The 21,542-nt window shown below is 46.7% G+C and overlaps 1 protein-coding gene and 1 non-coding gene across 2 annotated transcripts; one reads left to right on the forward strand and one right to left on the reverse strand.

Annotated features, from left to right (window-relative positions):
* Positions 1-6,247: 6,247 nt before the first annotated feature.
* On the reverse strand, positions 6,248-6,636 carry LOC132357401 (translationally-controlled tumor protein-like). The gene has a single exon (XM_059910815.1). The coding sequence runs from the start codon at positions 6,634-6,636 to the stop codon at positions 6,259-6,261; it is 378 nt and encodes a 125-aa protein (XP_059766798.1). The 3' UTR covers positions 6,248-6,258.
* Positions 6,637-20,947: 14,311 nt separating this feature from the next.
* Positions 20,948-21,020, forward strand: TRNAK-UUU (transfer RNA lysine (anticodon UUU)). Its single transcript has one exon. It is a non-coding gene; the product is annotated as a tRNA-Lys (tRNA).
* The last annotated feature ends 522 nt before the right edge of the window (positions 21,021-21,542 follow it).

The following is a 21,542-nucleotide window of genomic DNA, read 5'->3' on the forward strand; positions in this document are numbered from 1 at the left end:
ATAGTAACAGGCGACGGTGCAGGGCCTAAAGAGTGTGCTCCTGTAGAACAGGGGATGAGCACAGGAGCTGGCACGGGAACAAGAAGCAACAGAAAAGGATCGTGTTTATCGTGTGCCAAAAGACACCCACTCAAAAAAAACCCAAAGAACAAAAAAACAGGCCTTTAGTCAAAATATTGCAAATGTCCGAGGTCAGTTATCCTGCCAGATAACTCTCCCTATGTAAAATGACTCATCTGAGGCCTGGTTTGTCTCTCAGTCTCTTATAAGTTAGGTTAGTGTGAGTCTGACGGAACCGATGACATCAGGGCCTGAGCCTACCAGGCTGAGGACCTCCCTGGAACTTGGTGAGCCTCTCAAGTAGCTGCTACCCTGCTGAACTGCAATTGATGGTGGAGCTGATTTACATACAGGAAATTCTACACTTAGAAACCATGATTCTGTGCCCCCCGAATACACACACTCCCCACTGCCACTGCATGTGGGTGCTGGGACTGACTCCTGGCCAAGCCTGCCTTGTCTCCACATCACCCTCCTTGTCCTCACCCTCTTGCTACTCCTCACCCCTTCCTGAACTTCTCATATCCTGCAGATGTTCACCACTTGGGAAGCCATTTGGCCTGACGAGCTCCTCTCCTAAAACGCCCACCTTGCCTCAGCACTGACCTAGGCAGAGAAGTGTGACATGGACAAATGGCCACCAGGCTAGTCTGGGAGTACAGGAGAGGCACAGATGGAGCTGGGAGGGCTTACACTAATCTGAGTTACGTAGGCTTCTGAGGGCAAGCCTGGTCTTCCGTCACACCCCACCATATCCTGAGGAAGATGTGTTCTAAATTCCAAAACAGCTGTTCTCTCACTATTAGCGCAGAGTTCCCGTGCTTGCTCCCAAGTGCCACAAACCGCTCCTTGCGGCCCCCCCAAGGGGGCCACCCTCACCTGTGGCCAAAATTAGACCCGCCTGGTAGCATCTGCCCACCAGGGCTCTGGAATGGCCTTGCCATCAGCCCCATCACTGTTGAAGGTGCCCATCTGGAGAGCACCACTCTCCATGTCAGCAGTGCCGATTCCTGGTCCTTGGGGCGCCAGAGTGGAGAGGGAGTCCACGTGAGGGCAGGGGCGGGGACAAAGGACTTGCCCCGACTCAGGGTCACCCTTTAAGGGCCCCGGAGCCCAAGGCAGCTCAGCTTGTGCTCAGGGCTTCAGCAGCCCTTCTATCTGCTTCCTCTCCTCCCACAGCCTTGGGTCCTAATCCCTTTAACCGAAGTAGTTTGAGGGGCCGGGATGGGCTCCAGAGTAGGTGGGAAAGGGGCCAGCACTCTCCCCACCCACCCAGCTTCCCACCACGCAGGCCAACTAAGAGACATAGCCTCCCTGCGAAGCACTGGAATGCAGACAGCCAGCGGTGGGAGCCGGTGCACCAGGGGCTACAACAGTTCTCCAAATGCCTGATAGCAGGGGCGAGTCTTTACCAGTCTCAGGCAAAAGAAGAAAGTGAGACTGTTGCGGTAATTCCCCCCCATAAAGCGAGAGGGCTGACCTTTATCCTGAAATCGTGGACTTTTCTGGGTACACAGAAGTCCTTTATTTCACAAAAAGATGGCAGTGTTTTGTTCAATGTGCCTGCTTTGCAAAATAAAAAGTTGGCAACCCTGCCCGTCCCCAAATTTAAAATAAAGAAATCTACTCACCAGTGAAATTCACAAGTCTGCGAAGCCCTGGCTATGCCAGCAATATTTAGCCCATCCAGGGCCCTGATACGTGGGGATTTTTTGGAACACACCCCATATGTAAACAGAAGCCCTGAAAATGGATTCTAAAACAATGTTCCCTCTCATATTTTTTGAGTTGTAAGCAAATTATCCCTCCGTCGCCTCCTCCTCCTCTCCACAATGTTCGTATTCTCTCCTCTCTTGGATTTTCTAGTAAGGCAAGGTCAGGCAGAGCCTTGAATGCCATGCTAATGAGCAGAGCTTTGATCCTGAGAACAGAGGGAAGCCACTGAAGGGTTGTAAGCATTAAGCAGCAGAAAGACAGGGAAAGTGAGGGGCAGGGAAAGTGGTCCACAGGAATGGCTACTGGCATCATCTCGGCAGAGAAGCTGGGAGCCTGGGGCTGAAGAGAAGTGTCTGGATTCAGGCTATGTATGTGGCAGAGGCAACAGTGGCCATAGAAAGGAGGGGATGGCTGTGTCCACCTGGCCCTGTTCTCAGGGAACAAAGGATGTCCAGGGTGCCCTGTGGGGAGGAAACAGACAACAAGCAGTCAGGTGATAGAGGCAGTTAGAGAGGGGAGCACAGGGCACTGTGGGAGCATGGAAGAGCTGACTTAAAGGAAAAGGAATAGTTCACCGTGCAGATGGCGGGGCGTGTGGGTTCCAAGAGAACCGCTGAAGCAAAAGCCCAGAAATGAGCCTTTGAATTTGAACTGCCTGGAGCCAGGTCATGCAGGGTTCCTAGAGCAGGTGAAGTTTGGACTCTATCCAAACGCAACTGGAAACCCCAAAGAGTTTTAAGTGGGGCTCGGGTGAGGCTGCAGGGTGACGAGATCAGATTGGTATTTCATGGTTCCATTTCTTTCAGGAGACTCAGGACTCTGTTGTACAGAACCCAGCATCTGCCTCGGAAAATGCTGCTCTAGGCGCCAGAGCCATTGAAGAGTGAAAAGCTAGGAGAAGTGGGGAAGAGATTGGGCAGGGACATGGAGGCAGGGGGAAGAGTGAGGAGGCCAGTGCAGGGGTCCTGAGAGATGGGCTCAGGAAGGGGGCGGGCTGGGATTCCGCTCTCCAGCTCTGTCGCCCGGAGACAAGGCAGTGTGGCCGGTCAGGAGCTTCAGCTTCACAGACAGTGGGCAGATTTGCATCCCGTGTTTCCACAGAACCCCCCTCCCTCATTCATTCCTATGGCTACTGCATGCGACAGTTGCTCACCCCTGGAAGGGACCCTTTGACTGGAGCATTTTGTAATCCAGTGCAACAAATTCCCAGGAGACACAAATCATCTCATCCTTTTTGATCCCTGTTAGAATTCCCACTGTGTGTTTGAAGTGTTTCCTTAACACATCAAGGACCATACTATAGTGACGATCATGTCAATGATGGTCACGGTGACAAGAATCCAGAAGGAAAAGAAGACAGGTGCAAAATGCCAGTGGGTCACCACCTAGTTTCAAGGCTCATTACCATGAGAAGGAGTCCTCTGCTCTGGAAATCTAAATGCAGAACACCAATCCGTCTTCTGGAAGCCTGCGTGCCAAGTCAAGCAGGGCAAAGCCTTATACCTGCATATTTTCCTAATTCGAGAGACTGTTCTGTAAATTTCTTTCTAGGGCTCAGTCGAGTTAATATGGAATTTGCATAAGCACTTGGCAAAAAATAACTTATCTCTATGTAATATTTGTGAGGCAGCATTTCCCACTCTGAACCCTGACCTCTGAAGGACTAGGACTTAACATTTGCCTCCCAAACGTGGACCTTATTTAACGCACCCAGTGAAGTCTCCCTGAAGCACTCGGGAGACTCAAACCACAGAAACCAGCGTTTGGCCTCTTTATGTCTTTGCATGTCATCGAAGCAGTTGAAGAAACCTCCCGGAAAAAGTTACAGAACGCAAGTGTGGAAACAGCATCCGATTAATAGTAATAACATTGTGTTCAAAAATACCTCTTGTCGGACTTCCCTGGTGGTGCAGTGGTTAAGAATCTGCCTGCCAATGCAGGGGACACGGGTTCGAGCCCTGGTCTGGGAAGATCCCACATGCCACGGAGCAACTAAGTCCGTGCGCCACAACTACTGAGCCTGTGAGCCACAACTACTAAGCCCACGAGCCACAACTACTGAAGCCCGCGCGCCTAGAGCCCGTGCTCCGCAACAAGAGAAGCCACCGCAATGAGAAGCCCGCGCACCGCAATGAAGAGTAGTCCCCACTTGCCGCAACTAGAGAAAGCCCACGCGCAGCAACAAAGACCCAACGCAGCCAAAAATAAATAAATAAAATGAATTAAAAAAAAACAAAATAAAAAGTTAAAAAAATTAAAAAAATACCTCTTGTCGGTTTTCAATAGGCGTCGCCTCCCGTTTGGGGCACCAATATATCAAACACCTCCCTACACACACATACACAGACACACATGTGCACACACACGGAGCATTAGTGTATGTGAATTCAGATATTATGGGAGCCCAATCCCAGTCCAACCAACAAGTGAATGATTCCCTTAACTCCTATGCAAACATCAAAGCTCTGTTTGAGTGCAGACTTTTCTCACCTGGCCTGGGTAAACTAAGGCAAGGAAAAATGAGGGCAGCATGGATCTACCTCTCACAGACTATGTGAATTTGAAGAAAAACATGATGAACATGTATCCACTGAGGTCTTCAAGACTTCTCAGAGCTCCCCTTTCTCTCCATCCCCACTAAGGACACCTGTGGAAACAGAGCATCTTAACTGGGGTCCTTCCTTCTCCTTTCCCTGCTCTCCCCCACTCAAGCCCCGCAGTGCCTTTGTCCCATTGTCCTTGGGATGGGTCTGAGCTCCTGAGCTCGGCATTCAAGGCTCTGCAGGCCCTGGGCCCAGATGACCTCTCCAAATGGTCTCCCTCCCACCACTCCTGGCCCCAGATTCCAGCCTTACCAGAACACTCCCTGTTCCCCAAAGCTCGGTGTTCCTTCCTGCCTCTGTGCTTTTGCTCACACTGCCCCGTCTACCAGGCCCCGTCTTCCTCTCACTCTATCCCCGCTCCCTGGGCCATCTCATCCACACCTACGGGCAGATCACACCCACTTGCTCCTCCTGTGAACCCAGATATGTCCATTCAAAGGCCTGTTTTGCATTGTCTAATGGCTTTTCAGAGGGCACTGCAATGTCCAAAACAGGACTGTCCAGCCTTGTCCCCGAAATCATCCTGCCACTCCCTCGAGTGGTCCCCATCTCAGGAAATGGCACCACCGATCTCCCAGTTGCTGGGGCCCCAAAGCTAGGAAGCAGCGTCGACCCCTCTCCTAGTCTCACCCACTCCATGACTAAGGCCCGCAAACTCTGCCCTCTAACCAGCCTTGGACGTGCGCACCTGTATCTGTCGGGAATAACTGCAGCCCGTTCTCCACCCAGCAGCCAGAGGGAGCCTCTTAAAAGGTAAATCTAATCACGTTTTTCCTTTGCTTCAAATCCGTCAATCTCATGTTAAGGGCTCTCCATCTCAATCAGAGCAAATCTAAGCTCCTGCCCACGGCCTACAAAGCCCTACATGAGCTGGCCTGAGCCTGCTGTACTGCTCCGTGCCTCCAGATTTTCCTACACGTTGCCCCTGTCGGCAGTGACCTTCCTGCCGTTCTGGCTGGCTCCACTTTACCCCTCAGGCCTTACTAGAACGTACTGCCGCTCCCAGCCCAGGAAGGGTTAAGGGCCCATTCTTTCTACTCCCAAGGCCTCTGCGCTGGACTCTACCTCACTTCCGGCTTGCTGCTTTCAAATTTACTGTCTCCTTCCACTGGTCCCCTGGTTCTCAACCCTAGTGACACGGTAGGACCATCAGGGAAGCCTTCTTTCTTTTTAAACTGAGGTAAATTTCACCCTTTTCAAGTATACAATTCAGTGGCATTTAGTACATTCATAGTATTGCATGACACTCACCTCTATTTACAATACTTCCAGAATATTTCCATCATCCCCAAAGGAAACCCCAAACCCATTAGCACTCACTCCCTAGTTCCCCTCCCCCAACCCCTGGCAACCATGAATCTCCTTTCTCTCTCTGTGGATTTGCCTATTCTGGACAATTCATACAAATAAATCACATAATATGTGACATTTTGCGTCTGGCTCCTTTCACTCAGCATAATGTTTTCTCGGCTTATCCATGCTGCAGCGTGTATTAGAATCTCGTTCCTTTTTATGGCTGAATAATATTCCATTGTATGGATGCACCACATTTTTTTTTTGACTTTAAATGCATTTTATTTTTAGACAACCTACATGACATGTTTTTTTTTTTCTCAAAAACAATGCCTCCGCTCCAAACAAATCAACATCAAAATGAAGAGGCCAAGAGGACATCAGTCCCATTTGTCTAAGTCCTGGTGTTGTGTGGATGAAAGGCAGCAGACAGCCAGTTATGACGAGCAGGTGATCGATCCAAAGGAACAGCCAAATCTGTTGACATTTTTCCATTTCTAAACCATCCTTCAAGGAAATCATACACGGGGTCACACCATCCCCACTGTAGTCCAGCAGAGCCGCCACGCCATCTGGATTCATGTTTTCACCAATAAAGAACTGATCGTTTTTTGAAATTAGCAAGGATGTGCTTGCTTTGTTCTGCAGCCCCTGTCATAAAAGGTTTTACTCTTTCTGGTCTCTGTTCTTCAAGCTTCCCTTTGATTGACTTCATGTAATCTTTGATGTACTTCTTGTAGGCTTCTTTTGTGAAGCTGGTTTCCTGCAAGTGATGGTTCATGACAATATCCACACCAGTGATTACTGTGCTTTCGGTACCTTCTCCCTCGGGGCCTTCAGCGGAGGCGTTTCCACCAATGAACGAGTCATCAATGTTACCCCCTGTCCTACGGACCATCTTCCCCTCCACCCCCAGACACAGGCCATCCTCGACCTCCCGGATCTTGTAGATGTCAGAGAACATCTCCTCATGGCTGATGAGGTCCCGGTGGATGATCCTGATGGCGACTGGACGGAGACGACGGTGGTGCTAGCTTAGTAGGAGCCCGGAGCTCAGAGCGAGCGCGGTGCAGCCGGAGCGGTGCTCGGGGGGAGGGGGGAGAGGGTGGAAAAAGGGATGCACCACATTTTGTTTATCCAGTCCTCAATAGATGGATATTGGGTTATTTCCAGTTGGGGGCTATTATGAGCGATGCTGCCATGAACATGTATGTAAAAGTTTTTGTGTGGGTGTATGTTTTCATTTCTCTTGGGTCTATACTGAATTGCTAGGTATCAGGGAAGCTTTTAAAATTATCCCCTGCCAGGCACCACTCTGAGATTTTGATGTGCTTGGCCAGGGTCGGGTAAGGCACTCGTGTTTTTCTAAAGCCTCCCCTGGTGATTCTCATACACAGCAAAGGCTGAGAATCACTGACTGAGACCATGACCGGCCAAACTAGGGCCCCGGGGCCAAGGGTCGCCTACTGCCTGTGTTCACATGGGCTGCCAGCTAAGAATGCTTGAGAAAAATTAAAAAGAAGAATATTTTGTGACACGTGCAATGATGCAACGTTCAACTTTCCATGTCTATAAGTAAAGTTTTATTGGCACATAGTGACACCCATTCATTTACCTATTGTCTATAACTGCTTTTGTTATAGACAAGGGCAGAGTTAAGTAGTTGTGACAGAGACCGTGTGGCCCACCAAGCTGAAAATATTTACTATCTTATCTTTTACAGAAAAAGTTTGCTTTCATCCATTCACAGTCCTCTCATACTTGGTCTTTCAGCAGCGGTCGGCACCGTTGATCACCCTACTGCTTGAGATACCTTCTTCACTTGACAGCTGGAAACCCGCTCTCTCCTGGAGCTGCCTCTCTGGAGCTTGGGGAAGCCCCATGGGGGTGGATCCGGGTGCCCAGTGTTTGGGAGCTGGGCCACTTCCACCCCTCATATGGGTGCTGGTGGGGGTGTGTGTGAGGGTGAGGGGAAGGTGTTAGGAGATCACTCGGAGGCTTTGGGCAGCTCACTCTCCTTCTGGGTTGGACAAGACTGTCTCTGAGGTCCCTTGCAGTTCTGAGTTCTCTGGTGGTCATAGTGCCAAGCACTGTCACCTGCATCACCTTGTCGAGTTCTCCCAGCAACCCAATGAGGAGGGCGCCATTTCTATCATTATCACAATTTTACAGAAGACAAAACAAATCTTCAGAGAGGAAAAGTGGCTTTGGCCAGGTTGCCCAGCAAGTCTGTGGCCTTCAAACTCAAGTCCAGCCCACCTCACCCTGTCTAGCAAGATGGATGTACCAAGTGCCTATTGTTTAAGCTGATGAGATCTCAGAGAACTTGGGGTTACTGGGGAGGGCACACTGGCAGGTGGTGGCTGGGTTGGCTCTATGTTGTGGATGTGGGCAGCTGTGAGTGGGACCCAAGATGAGAAGAATAAATTCTTGAGAGGCCTTGGGCAATGCGCCCAACACCGTGATATGTACTTGACTAGGATCATATTTACTAATTTAAATACTCCGTGAGGGAGGATTAGTTTTTCTGTGGCTGCTGTAATGAATTACCACAAACTCTGGTAATTTGGTAAAACAACACAAATTTCTTCTCTCCCAGTTCTGGTGGTGAGAAGTTCAAAGTCAAGGGGTAGACTCCTTCCTTGCCTCTTCCAGCTTCTGGATGCTGTCAGGCAATCTTTGCTGTTTCTTCACTTGTAGGTGCATCACTCCAATCTCTGCCTCTGTCTTTGCACAGCCTTCTTACAAAGACACCGGTCCTTGCATTTAGGGCTCACGCTAAATCTAGTATGAGTGCATCTGGAGATCCTTAGCTAAATTACATTTGCAAAGACCATATTTCCAAATAAGATTGCATTCTGAGGTTCCTGGTGGATATGAATTTGGGGGGACACAATTCAACTCACTACAGGGGGAAATATTATTCTCAGTCTACAGTTGAGAAAGCTGAAGCCCACTCTCGTGACATGAGAGCAGTTACCCCCTTAGCTAGCTCCTTAGTGACTTAGGAACCAATGCCCAGTCCTGTATTATTTTAATGCCTCAGTTCTCATAGACAGGAAAAAAAAGATATACAAAAAACCCAAATCACCTTTACCTTACATTGTATACAAATAATACCTCAAATTAGATCAAAGACCTAGACTTGAGAACTAAAAACTATAAAACTCTTAGAAGAAAACATTGGTCAAATTCTTCATGATGTTGGATTTAAAAATGACTTTATGACTCTGACACCAAAAGCACAGGTATCAAAAGAATAAAGATAAGTTGGACTTCATCAAAATTAAAAACTTTTGTGCGTCAAAGGACACTATCAACAGAGTGAAAAGGCAACAACCTACAGAATGGAGAAAATATTTGCAAATTGTATATCTGACAAATGATTAATATAAAGAACTCCTGCAGCTCAAGAACAAAAAAAACAAGCAACCAAATTAAAAAATGGGCAAAGGCCTTGGAAAGACAGTTCTCCAAAGAAGATATACAAAGCCAATTAGTACATGAAAAGATGCTCAACACTACTGCTATTAGGGAAATGCAAGTCCAAACCACAATGAGATACCACTTCACACCTACTAGGATGACTATAATTTTTTTTAAAAACTGAAAATAATAAATGTAGACAAAGGTATGGAACACTAGTACATTGCTGGTGGGAATGCAAAATGGTGTAGCCATTATGGAAAACGGTCTGGCAGTTCCTCCAAAAAATCAAACATAGAATTACCATATGATCCAGCAATTCCATACAGATAGATATATAGATAGATATAGATAGATAGATATAGATATAGATATATCCTGAAGAATTGAAAGCAAAGACTCAGTTACTTGTGTATCCATGATTATAGCAGCATTATTCACAATAGCCAAGAGGTGGAAAAAAACCCAAGTGTCCATTGACTGATGAATGGATAAACAAAATGTGATCTATACTCACAATGGAATACTATTCAGCCAAAAAAGGAACAAAGTTCCTACACCTGAAACTAACACAACATTGTAAATCAACTGCGCTTCGATAAAAATAAAAAGGAACAAAATTTTGATAGATGCTACAACATGGATGGACCTTGGAGAGTTATGCTTAGCAAAATAAACCAGATACAGAAGGACAAATATTGTATGATTCCACTTACAGGAAGTATCTAGCTGGAAAAGACTAATTTATAGAGACAGAACATAGAATAGAGGTTACCATGAGTTGGGGGTTGGGGGAAAGGGAAGGTATTATTTAATGGGTAGAGTTTATGTTGGAGATGATGAAAAGTTTTGGGTATAAATAGTGGTGATGGTTACACAACATTGTGAATGTAATTAATGTCACTGAATTGTGCATTTACAGATGGTTAAAATGATAAATATTATGTACTATATTTTACCACAATTTTTTTCTTCAAAAAAAGACTGTTTAAAAAGAAAACAAACCATATGAGCTTCAAGGAAAGCATTTTGGAAGAGAAAACACAAGGCTCCCCGAATGCATGACAGCCAGCTGGGCACAGTTCCTGCCGCCTCGCCTTGCCTCCCGTGAATGTTCCCCGAAGCTGGTTCTTTCCCTGGGGTTTCACCCTTTTTTTTCTGCTTAGGCAGAGTCCTAGGAGAAAGAGGTTTTCATGTACCTGTATCTCCTTCTTTTATTCTCATCACTCTTTATCGTCCTCTACATCCTGCCCACTTGTGATCACAAATACCCACTTCCTGTCACTTCTCTTTGGTCCCCTGCCCCAGTCTGACAGAGCCCTGAGAGTGACGTTTGCCGTCTTGCTGCTCCACGCGCTCTGACTGCTGGTGAGTGGTGGCTTGTCTTTGAGAGCGTCCACCACCCCAATCATCTCCTCCTTTGGATGTAACGTTCCCCTGCTTCCCTGTTGCTTATGTGATCAAGCTGCATGCCTTGACCTGGCATTCAATTCCCAGCCTGCCCCGCCTTAGTGCATCTGGCTCAACAGGTGACCTCACCGTCTCCTGAAGAGGCTTCATGGCTCCCTGCCTCCTTGCCTTTCCTTATGAGGTTTCTGTTGCCCATCATGCCTTCCCTTAGCCCCTCTATCTTGATATCCAAACGCTAATGTCCCCTAAGCGCAAGGTCAACATAAACCTCTTTCTCGAAGCCTTGGGAGGTCAAATATTATCTATTTAACAAGGAATCATTTGTTACTGCCTTGGGTGGGCATTTCCATCTTTTGTTATTTTCAAATATACCCTGATGTTGATTTTATCTATCGAGAAAGCTTGTGGAAGCCAAGGACACATCTTATTTCGTGTTTCTCTCTGGGAGCCCTGCATTTCATTGACATGAAATGAACATTGTTTCCACGCAGGCTTGGTGGAGAGGAGGGTACCTCTAAATATTTGGTGCTCCTGGCACTTCGGTCCCTCCTTCCTGTGCCAGCTTCACACTTTCCATCAGACTCCAGCAGGGGGTTGGGACCTGGGCTCAGAACATAGGGAGGTCAGTAGTCCCCCCGCTTCATCGGTGGGAATTTTCCTTTAGAAACTCTGACCTTTGAATTTTTCCAAGACTATCTTTCTGTGGCGAAAAACAGTGAAAGAACTGAGTGAAAGTACCCCACTCAGATGCCTTACTGTGTCTTCTGGGACTGCTTCCTCCTCACTGCCACTGCTGTCTCTGCCATGGTTCCAGCTGTCACCATCTTGCATCAGAATTGTTGGACCAGCTGCACCCTGGTCCCTCTGACTCCAGCGCTGCCCCCATGAACCGATGCTCCACACGGCGCTCAGGGTGGCTGTCCTAAAACAGATTTCTTCCTTTTACTCCCCAGCTGACAAATGGCAATTTGTCTCCGAGAAAAAAACCAAGATCCTGAGACTGGGGTTCCAGGCACTCTGACCATCTGACCCCCAAGATGCAGCCCCTGTCATAATTCCTATGATTCTGATACTTCACTTATGTCACAATTTGTTTATTTCTAAAATGAAATGGACATATCAATGCCTCTGGTGCTCAGTCCAGGCAAGTCTCCCCTCCTGGAATGTCTGACCATCTGAGACAGATTCTGAAAGGTTCACCTCCTCTCTAAGCTCTATTTCCTCAGCTCTCCTCCCACTTTGGGGCTTTGCTACAGTACGAAGCCAATAAATAGTCTCTGAAGAAAGCAATTAGGCCACAATGAGATCCCACTTCATACCCGCTAGGGAGACTATAATGAAAAGGCAGATAATGACAAGTGTCGTTGAGGGTATGAAGAAATTGGAAACATCCTACGTTGCAGCTGGGAACATTGTCTTAGTTCAGGCTGCTATAACAGAATATCATAGACTGGGTGGCTTATAAAAACAGACATTTATTTTTCACAGTTCTGAAGGCTGGGAAGTCCAAGATCAAGGCACCGGCAGATTTGATGTCTGGTGAGAGCCTGTTTTATAAAGGGCTGTCTTCTCACTGTGTCTTCACATGGCAGAAGGGACAAGGGATCTCTCTGGGGTCTCTTTTATAAGGACACTAATTCCATTCATGAGGATTCTGCCCTCATGACTTAATCACCTCTAAAGGCCCCACCTCCAAATACGGTCCCATTGAGGGTTAGGATTTCAACATGTGAATTTGGTGGGGGACACATTCAGTCTACGACATATGTAAAATGTTGCTGACGCTATGGAAAACTATTTGGGAGATCCCCATCAAGTTAAACGTAGACTTACTATATGACCCAGCAATTCTACTCCTAGGTATATACCCAAGAAAAATTAAAACGTATGTCCATGCAAAACTTGGACATGAGTGTTCATAGCAGCATTATGCATAATAGCCAAAGTGGAAACAGCTCAAATGTCCATCAGTTGATGAATAAAGAAACAAAATGTAGTGTAGTCATACAATAGAATACCGTTAAGCAATAAAAAAGAATGAAGTATGGGTACATGCTACAACATGGATGAGCCTTCAAAATATTATGCTAAGTGAAAAAAGCCAGACCAAAAAGACCACATATTATATGATTCCATATATATGAAATGTCCAGAATAGGCAAATCGATAGAGACAAAAAGATGAGCGGTTGTCAGAGGCTGGGGGTGGGGTGGAGGTGGGAGGTGACGGCACCGAGGGGCAGGGTTTCCTTTGGGTGTGATGAAAATGTTATGGAATTAGATAGTGCTGATGGTTGCACAACTTTGTGCATATACTAAAAACCACTGAACTGTACACTTTAAAGGAGGAAATTATACAGTGTGTGCATTATATGTCAATAAAGCTGTTAAAAAAAATAAAGAAACCACTTGGCAAGTGTATATTGAACAGTTACTCCATGCCCAACACTGAGCAAGTATTTTCCAGGCATTACGTCCCTAATTCTCATCAAAATCCTATGAGATAGGGGCTTCGCTGGTGGTGCAGTGGTTAAGAATCCACCTGCCAATGCAGGGGACAGGGGTTTGAGCCCTGGTCCGGGAAGATCCCACATGCCGTGGAGCAGCTAAGCCCATGCGCCATAACTACTGAGCCTGCGCTCTAGAGCCCGCGTGCCACAATTACTGAAGCCCGTGCACCTAGAGCCCGTGCTCCACAACAAGAGAAGCTACCACAATAAGAGGCCTGCGCACCGCAATGAAGACCCCAGGCAGCCAATAAATAAATAAATAAATTCTTTAAAAAAAAGAAAATCCTATGAGATAGTGTTATAGACTGAATGAATCACTGCTAACTTCATATGTTGAAGCCCTAATCCCCAGTGTCATGGTATTCCGACTTGGGACCCTTTTGGGGTAATTAGATTTAAAGGAGGTATGAGGGTGGAGCCCCATGATGGGATTAGTGCCCTTTTGAGAAGAAACACTGCAGCTCTCTCTCTCTCTTCCATGTGAGGGCACAGCAATAAGCCAGCCATCTGCAAACCAGGAAGAGAGCTCTCACCAGAAAGTGAACATTGCCAGAACCTTGATCTTGGACTTTCCTGCCTCCAGAACTGTGAGAAATAAATATGTGTTGTTTAAGCCACAAAGTCTTTGGTGTTTTGTTATAGCAGCTCAAGCTGACTAAGACAGGTAGGTACCATGTTTATATCCATTTTACTGCTGAAGAAACTGAGGCACAGTAAAGTAGCTTGCCCAGTGTCACTCAGCCCATAAGGGGCAGCACCAGGATGTGAACCCAGGCAGCCTGGCTTTCAAACTCCTGCACTTGACTGCCTCTCAGGTAGACAAATACGTGCTACTAAGGGTTCATGGTCAGAAAAGGAAGAATTGGTTCCTCCTTTGCACTCCAGAAGAGGGATTCAAGGGGTTCCCAACCCTTAAAAGTTGCTTGTCCCAGAGGGTTCTGGCAGAATAAGCCCCCAGATCCTGTTTACAAAGAGATATGCTTCTGCTGCCCTCCATCCATCCTCAGCCTTGAAATTTGAGCCAGTAGACCAAGCCAAGCCAGCAGGGGTGCTGGTCATCCCAGGGGACGTGCTCTGGAGGGCCAGGAGAGAGCCAGGGTGAGCATTACTGGCCTTCGGCTTTCCTGATGTCAAGGGCTGGGCCTCGGCCTCTGTATGTGCTGGACCTTGCATCATGGACCAGAGGCATAAGGAAAGGGGGTCCTGAAGCCGATATTGGGGCCTGGCACAGCTTGCTGCTAGTGGGAGATGAAAGGCACGGGGTCACTCAGTGCATAGAGGATGGCATTCAGCCGGAGAGGTAAAGGTAGAAAGCGTGGACTCTGCAGCCAGCCAACTCTGGCTTCCAGCTGTGGTTCTGCCACTTACTAGCACATACTGTGTGACCTGGGGCAAGTCACCTTGCCTTTTTGGACATCAGTGTCAGGATATATGAAATAGAGAGGAAACACATTCACACGCATGCAAAGTGCACAGAACAGTGCCTGGCACAGCGTATGCTCCCAACAGTAGTAGCTTTTTGTTTCATCTTGTTTTAACTCTTATTATTTTGGCTAATCAGATGGGAAGGGAAGGAGACACAGTAAGAGATACATCTGGGTTATAGATGCTCCCTGAATCACCACAGAAATAGTTTGACATCTTTTTTCCATATATCCTCTTGACGGGCCTCATTCTGGTCTAGAGGGAGGCAGGTGACAGTCTGACGGTCACAGTGCCTGGCCGCCTGCCCTGTTCTGGCTCCCAGTAACCTCGCTGAGAGATGTTAACAAGCTGGATTTACCTCAGGAACCAGTGATCAGGATGTCAAAGGGAACTCAGGATGCTCATCCGAGCAATCATCTTGGGGAGTGTTTAAGCAAGAGAAAAAGATGACTTTAAGGGATGAAAGGGAGAAGAGTGATGACGGAGAATCCTGGGAGGAGTCATGAGGGATTTGATCTGTTCTGTGTGTCCTCTACTTTTGGAAACAAGGATAAAGGGGACAAGCTATGGGACGATGGATTCTGGAACCTTCTAAGAGGCAGAACAACCTCAAGATGGAAGAGCCGGCTGGCCTCCTGGGGATGCTTAGGTCTGGTTCTCTGGTCCCCCTTGGATGCCTCTTCTAACCTGGAGACCCTGTGAATCACTCCCCTCCCCCACCAGGTTTGGGCCAGGACAAAAGTGAAGGGCTGGTTTCCAGAACCGCTAGAGCAAAGCAAACAGAGGGTTTGGCAGGTCCTTTGTTTAGTCTAAGCCCGAATTTGAGACACACCTTTGAGACTCTGCCACGTGCCGCCTGTGGCCAAGCTGAACGTAAGCTGCTTTTCCTGCCCTCCATCCCCCCGCCGCCTTTCTGCTCTTGCCCTGTGAGCCCAAGCTGAGGGAGCGAGGCTGGGAGGGAGCTTCTGCCAGGAGCTTTTACTTGTCATCTTGTCTTTAGATACAGGATGAGTGGGTGAAGGGGAGAGCATATGTACGGAAATAATTCCTGGGATCCTATCTAGATCAAGGCCAGTGTCTAGCTGCTAGCCCGGTCCATCCTTTCCAGAGAACTCCACTCTAAAGTGCATTTCTCAATGCGCCCCTTCGTCTCTTGAAAATGAAATCCTGGCGTTTAAATGTGATCCATGTCTTTTACAAAGTTCTTCGTTCAGATTGGTGTTGAAAGGTACATGGGATGCTTTCCGAACACAGCCCAATAGTGAAGAAGGTGCCTTCCTTCAGTGTCACCTAGTTCAGCAGCTCCTCATTTACAGATGAAGAGACGGAGGCCTAGAGAGGGGAAGCGACTTGTCCACGGTCACACGGTGAGGCATCGGCAATGTAAACCAGGCCTCCTGCCTTCATGTGGAGTTGTGGGCGGCATGGCTTCTTGCGCTGTGGCTTGTGGCGGCTCAGCAGCACCCTGGGGGCCACACCTGCCTCCCCGATCTCCCAGCTCTAAGGCCTTTCATTTGTACCAGCTTCTTCTGCCAAGTTTAGCTCAAGCAGAATCATTTCTAACCAGCAGCAGGGTTTTCACTTGTAAATAAACCACAGAAGAGACCAGCTACTGACCCGACAGAGGAACAACTCGACTCTCTCGAATGGGGCCCAGCGTTTGAAGGGGTGATCATCGTTGATTTAAATGTTAGTAAGTTAACACTTGTAATTTACAAGTCATGCTGTTTCTCTTAGTGCCGTTTCTTGTGGACAGTTTGGAAGTGCAAACGATACTACCCTTTATCAGAGGATTTGTGCCTATTTTGGGTTTGGCTTGCCCATCTGCTCAGAGAGAGAGAGAAGTGTGGAAAGTGTGCGGAGTCTAATTCTGCTGTGCCCCACGATGAGCCCATGTGCGGCGTCTACTTGCGCTCCATGAATCAAGTGCTATTCATGGGCACTGAACAGAATGAACCAAGCCAAACCATTTAGCTTGCTAGCCATTCGTTAAATCCCACTCCCCACTTGCAACGCACAAGCTCAAGGCCTGTTTCAAAGGGTAAATTTTGTAAACATGAAGAAATTGTCACAGGTTGTACTTGGAAAGAGTTCAGCTGATGTTGAACTACCCTGACCTGTAGGTAGTATGTCTTCAAGGAGATTCACTTGAATGGATTTAGGTTGAGGAACAGTCAATAACAAAAGAGTTATTCCTGCATTCAATGTGGACACATTCTCACCACATAGGGAATCTGTGGGGCAGCCCTTTCACAGGTTGATCTTAGATTATGGTCTAGGAGGTCTGCAGGTAAAGGTTTTCTAGTCTAAAGCAATGATTTAAAAAGATAATAGCCAAAGTCAACTCCAGATTTACCAGTTGATGCCCTGCCCCTGTCCTCCCCCACCCCTGAAATCTGATTTGGGGGTCATTTCATGGCTCAAGAGCGGAGCTAAGATGCAAACTAGTCAATTTTGTAACATAATAACAGCCCCAGTAGCAGGTTGCCAAGGGGAGAGAAAGGGAAGTAGGAGCTAAAAAAGGAAATTCTTGCAATTACCTTTGTTTTTCTGTTTTCTAGGCTGTCTGTATCCTCCATCAGCATAGAGATCCAGAGTTGAGGCACTGGATTCTACTGCAAGGTGCATCTTGATAAACCTAGAGTTACCATCTGACCCAGAAATTCCATTCCTAGGTATCTACGCAAGAGGAATGAAAACATCTGTCCACACAAAGACGTGTACACGGGTGTTCACAGCAGCATTATTCATAATAGCCAAAGTGGAAACAAATCAAATGTCTATCAATTGATGAATAGATAAACGAAATGTGGTCTATCCAGAGAATGGAATATTATTCAGCCATAAAAAGGAATGAAGTACTGATACATGCTACAACATGGATGAACCTTGAAAACATTATGCCAAGAGAAATAAGCCAATCACAGAAGGTCACATATTGCATGAAACTGTTTCTATGAAGTGTCCAAAATGCGCAAACCCATAGAGACAAAAAGTAGAGGGAAGGGGAGGGATGAACAAGGACTGCATAATAAGGGTGGGATTTCTTTTTGGAGTGATGAAAATGTTCTAAAATTGATTATGATGGTGATTTCACAACTCTGCAAATGTACTGAAAACCAATGACATAGTACACTCTAAAATGGCTAAAGTGGTAAATTTTGTCTTTAAAATTTTGTTTTATTGTGGCAAAATACACATAACATAAAACGTAGCCATTTTAAGTGTACGAGTCAATGGTGTTAATTACGTTTACACTGGCATTCAACCTTCACCACTAGTCACCTCCAGAACTTCTTTGTCATCCCAAATTGAAACTCCATACCCGTCAAATAATAACTCCCTATGACCTCCTCCCTCCAGCCCTTGGTCATCTCCATCCTCCTTTCTGTCTCTATGGGTTTCACTGTTTTAGGTCCCTCATAGAAATGAAATCACAGACTATTTTTCCTTTTGTGTCTGGCTTCTTTCACTGAGCATAATGTTTTCAAGGTTCATCCATGTCGTGGATGAGTACGTCCATGTTGTAGCGTGTGTCAAAAGTTCTAAACTGGTAAATTTTATCTTATGTGAATTTTATCTCAGTAAAAAACATTGAGTCCTGATGGGAGACAAAAGTAGTCCAGGGAGGCAGGTGTAAAGGCTGCAGGTAGTAAAGGGAGGTGTTGGTAGACACGGGGCTGACCCATTTGCAGGGCTTGATCGTGGAATGCCTTGAAGCCAAGCGGGGACGTCGATTTTGGTCTCACAGTCAGCAATGGGGAGCCACTGAAGGACTTCTCAGGTGTGATGTGGGGAGACATGGGCGTGAGCAAGTTCACGCTGGGGCGGTGAGGGGTCAGGGTGTTCATCAGAGAGACCTGTTGGCAGGCTGGCATGCCATTATGCCCTTGCAGAAGTTTAGGTGTTGAGAGTAGGACTTTCCTCGGGGGAATAGATGTGCCCAGCTCTGCTGTGTCTGTAACGGCTCAGTTACATATATGAAGGCTGGAAAGCGCAATGATACATCGACAAGAAAAGCAGGTGGCCTTCTGACGAGAAGCACCAGCTTACAAACAATAATCAGGGGACGTGGGGCTGACTCACCGTTCGGGGATCCACAAGGCCTGGGACTAGTGGTCACTGTTGGCCCCAGGGGTGGAGCATATCTAAAGTCAACTCAGGCCCACCAGGTGGTTGCTCGCTCTCCACACGGGAGTTACAACTGGTGTCATTGTAACTCAGACCAGCAGAAAGGGAGCCTCCTGAGGGATCCTGGAGTCTCTATCGTTGCTACTTAGGGGAGAAGGTTTGGGTTGGTCAATGTAGATTCTAAACCCACAGGCAGACGTTTTCACCTCCATTTCTGTGGGAGGCTGAATAATGGCCCACAAAAATATCTGAATCCTAACTCTGAGAACCTGTGAACATTACCTTATATGGCAAAAGAAACTTTGCAGACTGTGATTTAATTAAGGGCCCTGGGATGGGGAGATTATCCTGGATTATCCAGCTGGGCTCTAAACATAATCACAAGTGTCCTCGTAAGAGAGGCAGGGGGACATTGCCCACAGAGGCAATGTCACCACTGAAGCAAGATGCTTGCTGGCTTTGAAGGTGCAGCTCTAGATGCCGGAAGAGGCAAGCAAACAGATTGTCCCCGAAAACCTCCGGAGGGAGGGTGGCCCAGCCGACACATTGGTTTTGGCCCAGTGAAACTGATTCTGGACTTCTGACTTATGGAAATGTAAGAGAATAAATGTATATTGTTTGAAGCCACTGAGGTGGTGGTAATTTGTTACAGCAGCTGAAGGAAATGAATACAACTCCCATGATGTGATATGCTTCGAGAAGGTGCTGTGGTCACAGAAGTTTGGGATCAGGAGTAGGGCATTCAGTGTCCATTTGCTCCTTGCCAAAGACAGTCTACACTGGTCTGCCTGTGTTCCTTTATGTACAATGCCCTGGCTGCTCTGGAACTTGCTGGAATATTCCATGGAATAATGGGAGGCATGGTAAAGGACCATACTCTTCAGTCCTAGCAGACCAGCTTCCCAGTATACAGAATCCTACTCCCTTAGCCTGGGGTTGTGGGTAGAGCCCGTCCTGCCCAGCTCTGCCATCTGCCCTGCCTGTCAGGGCAGAATATGGTCAAAAAGAGTATTATCCTTTCATTGTCTTAACAAATCTACTCTGCAGGGTAGAGAAATGAACTCCTGATCCAGTGGCTTTTTCCTAAGTATCTCTTGGCTTGTCTAATAACCACCAGGCTTTTATGAGTTTCTACTCTGTGCCCTCAACTATGCTTGGGTTACAGTCTGAACTTTGTTTATTCATTCACCAAGGGCCACGTTCCCTCTAAAGGCTCTAGGTAAGGGTCTGTTCCAGGCCCCTCTCTTAGGTTCTGGTGCCTGCCATCAATCCTTGGTGTTCCTTGGCTTGTAGTTGCATCACTCCAATCTCTGTTTCTGTCTTCATATGGCCTTCTTTATTTTTTATTTTTTGGCCATGCCACACCACGCCACATGTGCAATCTTAGTTCCCCAACCAGGGATCGAACCCAGGCCCCCTGCCTTGGAAGGGCTGAGTCTTAACCACTGGACCATCAAGGAAGTCCCTTCATATGGCCTTCTTACAAGGACACCAGTCACTGGCTTTAGGGCCCACCCGAATCCAGTATGAACTCATCTTAATTTGATTACATCTGCAAAGATCCTATTTCCAAATTAGGTCACCTTGACAGGCACCAGGGATTAGGACACCAACCTATCTTTTGGGGGGATATGATTCAACCCACGATACCTTCTAAACAGTCTTGGCAATGTCTTGCTGCTTTGAGGCAAAGCTGACTGTTCCTCCCATTCAGCATCTGCTGTGTTTCTCTTCTTCCTGCTAGCTACAATACTGGGATAGGAAGCAGCCATCTCTAGGGCCTGGATATCCAAGACTGGCCAGTGGGCTCAATGGACCTTCAAGACTGGCTGACAACAGATGAAGAAATGTGTACAGCTCCACACACCATGGAATAATCAATCTCCTGGCTGGCTTCAATCAAGCAGGCCTAGCTAGGAGGGGCTGTCAGCAATGGTGCGTATTCCCCTGCCCCAAATTTAGATCAAGTGAAACCTGTATAGTGATATTCACAGCAGCACAATTCATAATAGCCAAAGGGTAGAAACAACCCAAATACCCATGAACAGATGACTGGATAAAGAAACTATGGTCTCTCCATACAATGGAATGTTATTCAGCCATCAAAAGGAATGAAGTACTAATACGTGCTACAACATGAATGAACGTTGAAAATTTCATGCTAAGGGAAAGAAGTCAGACACAGAAGACCACATACATATTGTATGATTCCACTCATAGGAAAGTCCAGAACTGGAAATCTATAGGGACAGAAAGTAGAGTAGTAGGTGCTTAGGTTTGGGTGGGGGGATGGGCTGCAGGTAAAAGACAGTGATAGCTGAAGGGTACAGGGTTTCTTTTTTAAGGTGATGAAAATGCTCTAAAATCAAGGAATTCCTTGGTGGTCCAGTGGTTAGGACTTGGCACTTTTACTGCCGAGGTCTCGGGTTCAATCCCTGGTCAGGGAGCTAAGATCCCGCAAGCCACTGGGCGTGGCCAAAAAAAAAAAAGAAAAAGAAAAAGCTCGAAAATTGACTGTGGTGTTTGTTGCACAACTCTGTGAATATACTAAAAACCACTGAATTGAACACTTTAAATAGGTGGATTGTATGATATGTGAATTATATCTCAATAAAGCTGCTTAAAAACATACGTTACAAATTCTTGCTATCTGTACATAGTATGTACTACATATATATTACATTGTTCCCATTCAGTTATGCTTACATGAAGGTCTCAAACTCAACTTTCTTGTCATTACATGGTTGTTTTCTTTAATTAATTTGGGTTTATTTTAAAATTATCACTTGGATTCAGTCGACATGCAACAAAGAAATCTAATTTTACTAAATCACCTACACTTAGTTCTTTAAGATAATTGGTATTTACCTGCACTATGTTCTGTTCTATAGTATTAAGGCTGGCCTTTAGCTTAGTGAATGCTTTAGTTTCTTATTGCTGCTGTAGCAAATTCCCACAAACATAGTGAC

This window comes from Balaenoptera ricei, chromosome X (assembly GCF_028023285.1).
Source record: "Balaenoptera ricei isolate mBalRic1 chromosome X, mBalRic1.hap2, whole genome shotgun sequence".
Lineage (NCBI taxonomy): Eukaryota > Metazoa > Chordata > Mammalia > Artiodactyla > Balaenopteridae > Balaenoptera > Balaenoptera ricei.

What these genes read in the sequence shown, in the direction of transcription:
- LOC132357401 (XM_059910815.1), bottom strand. Translation starts at nt 6,636, where the DNA reads ATGTTCTCTGACATCTACAAGATCCGGGAGGTCGAGGATGGCCTGTGT.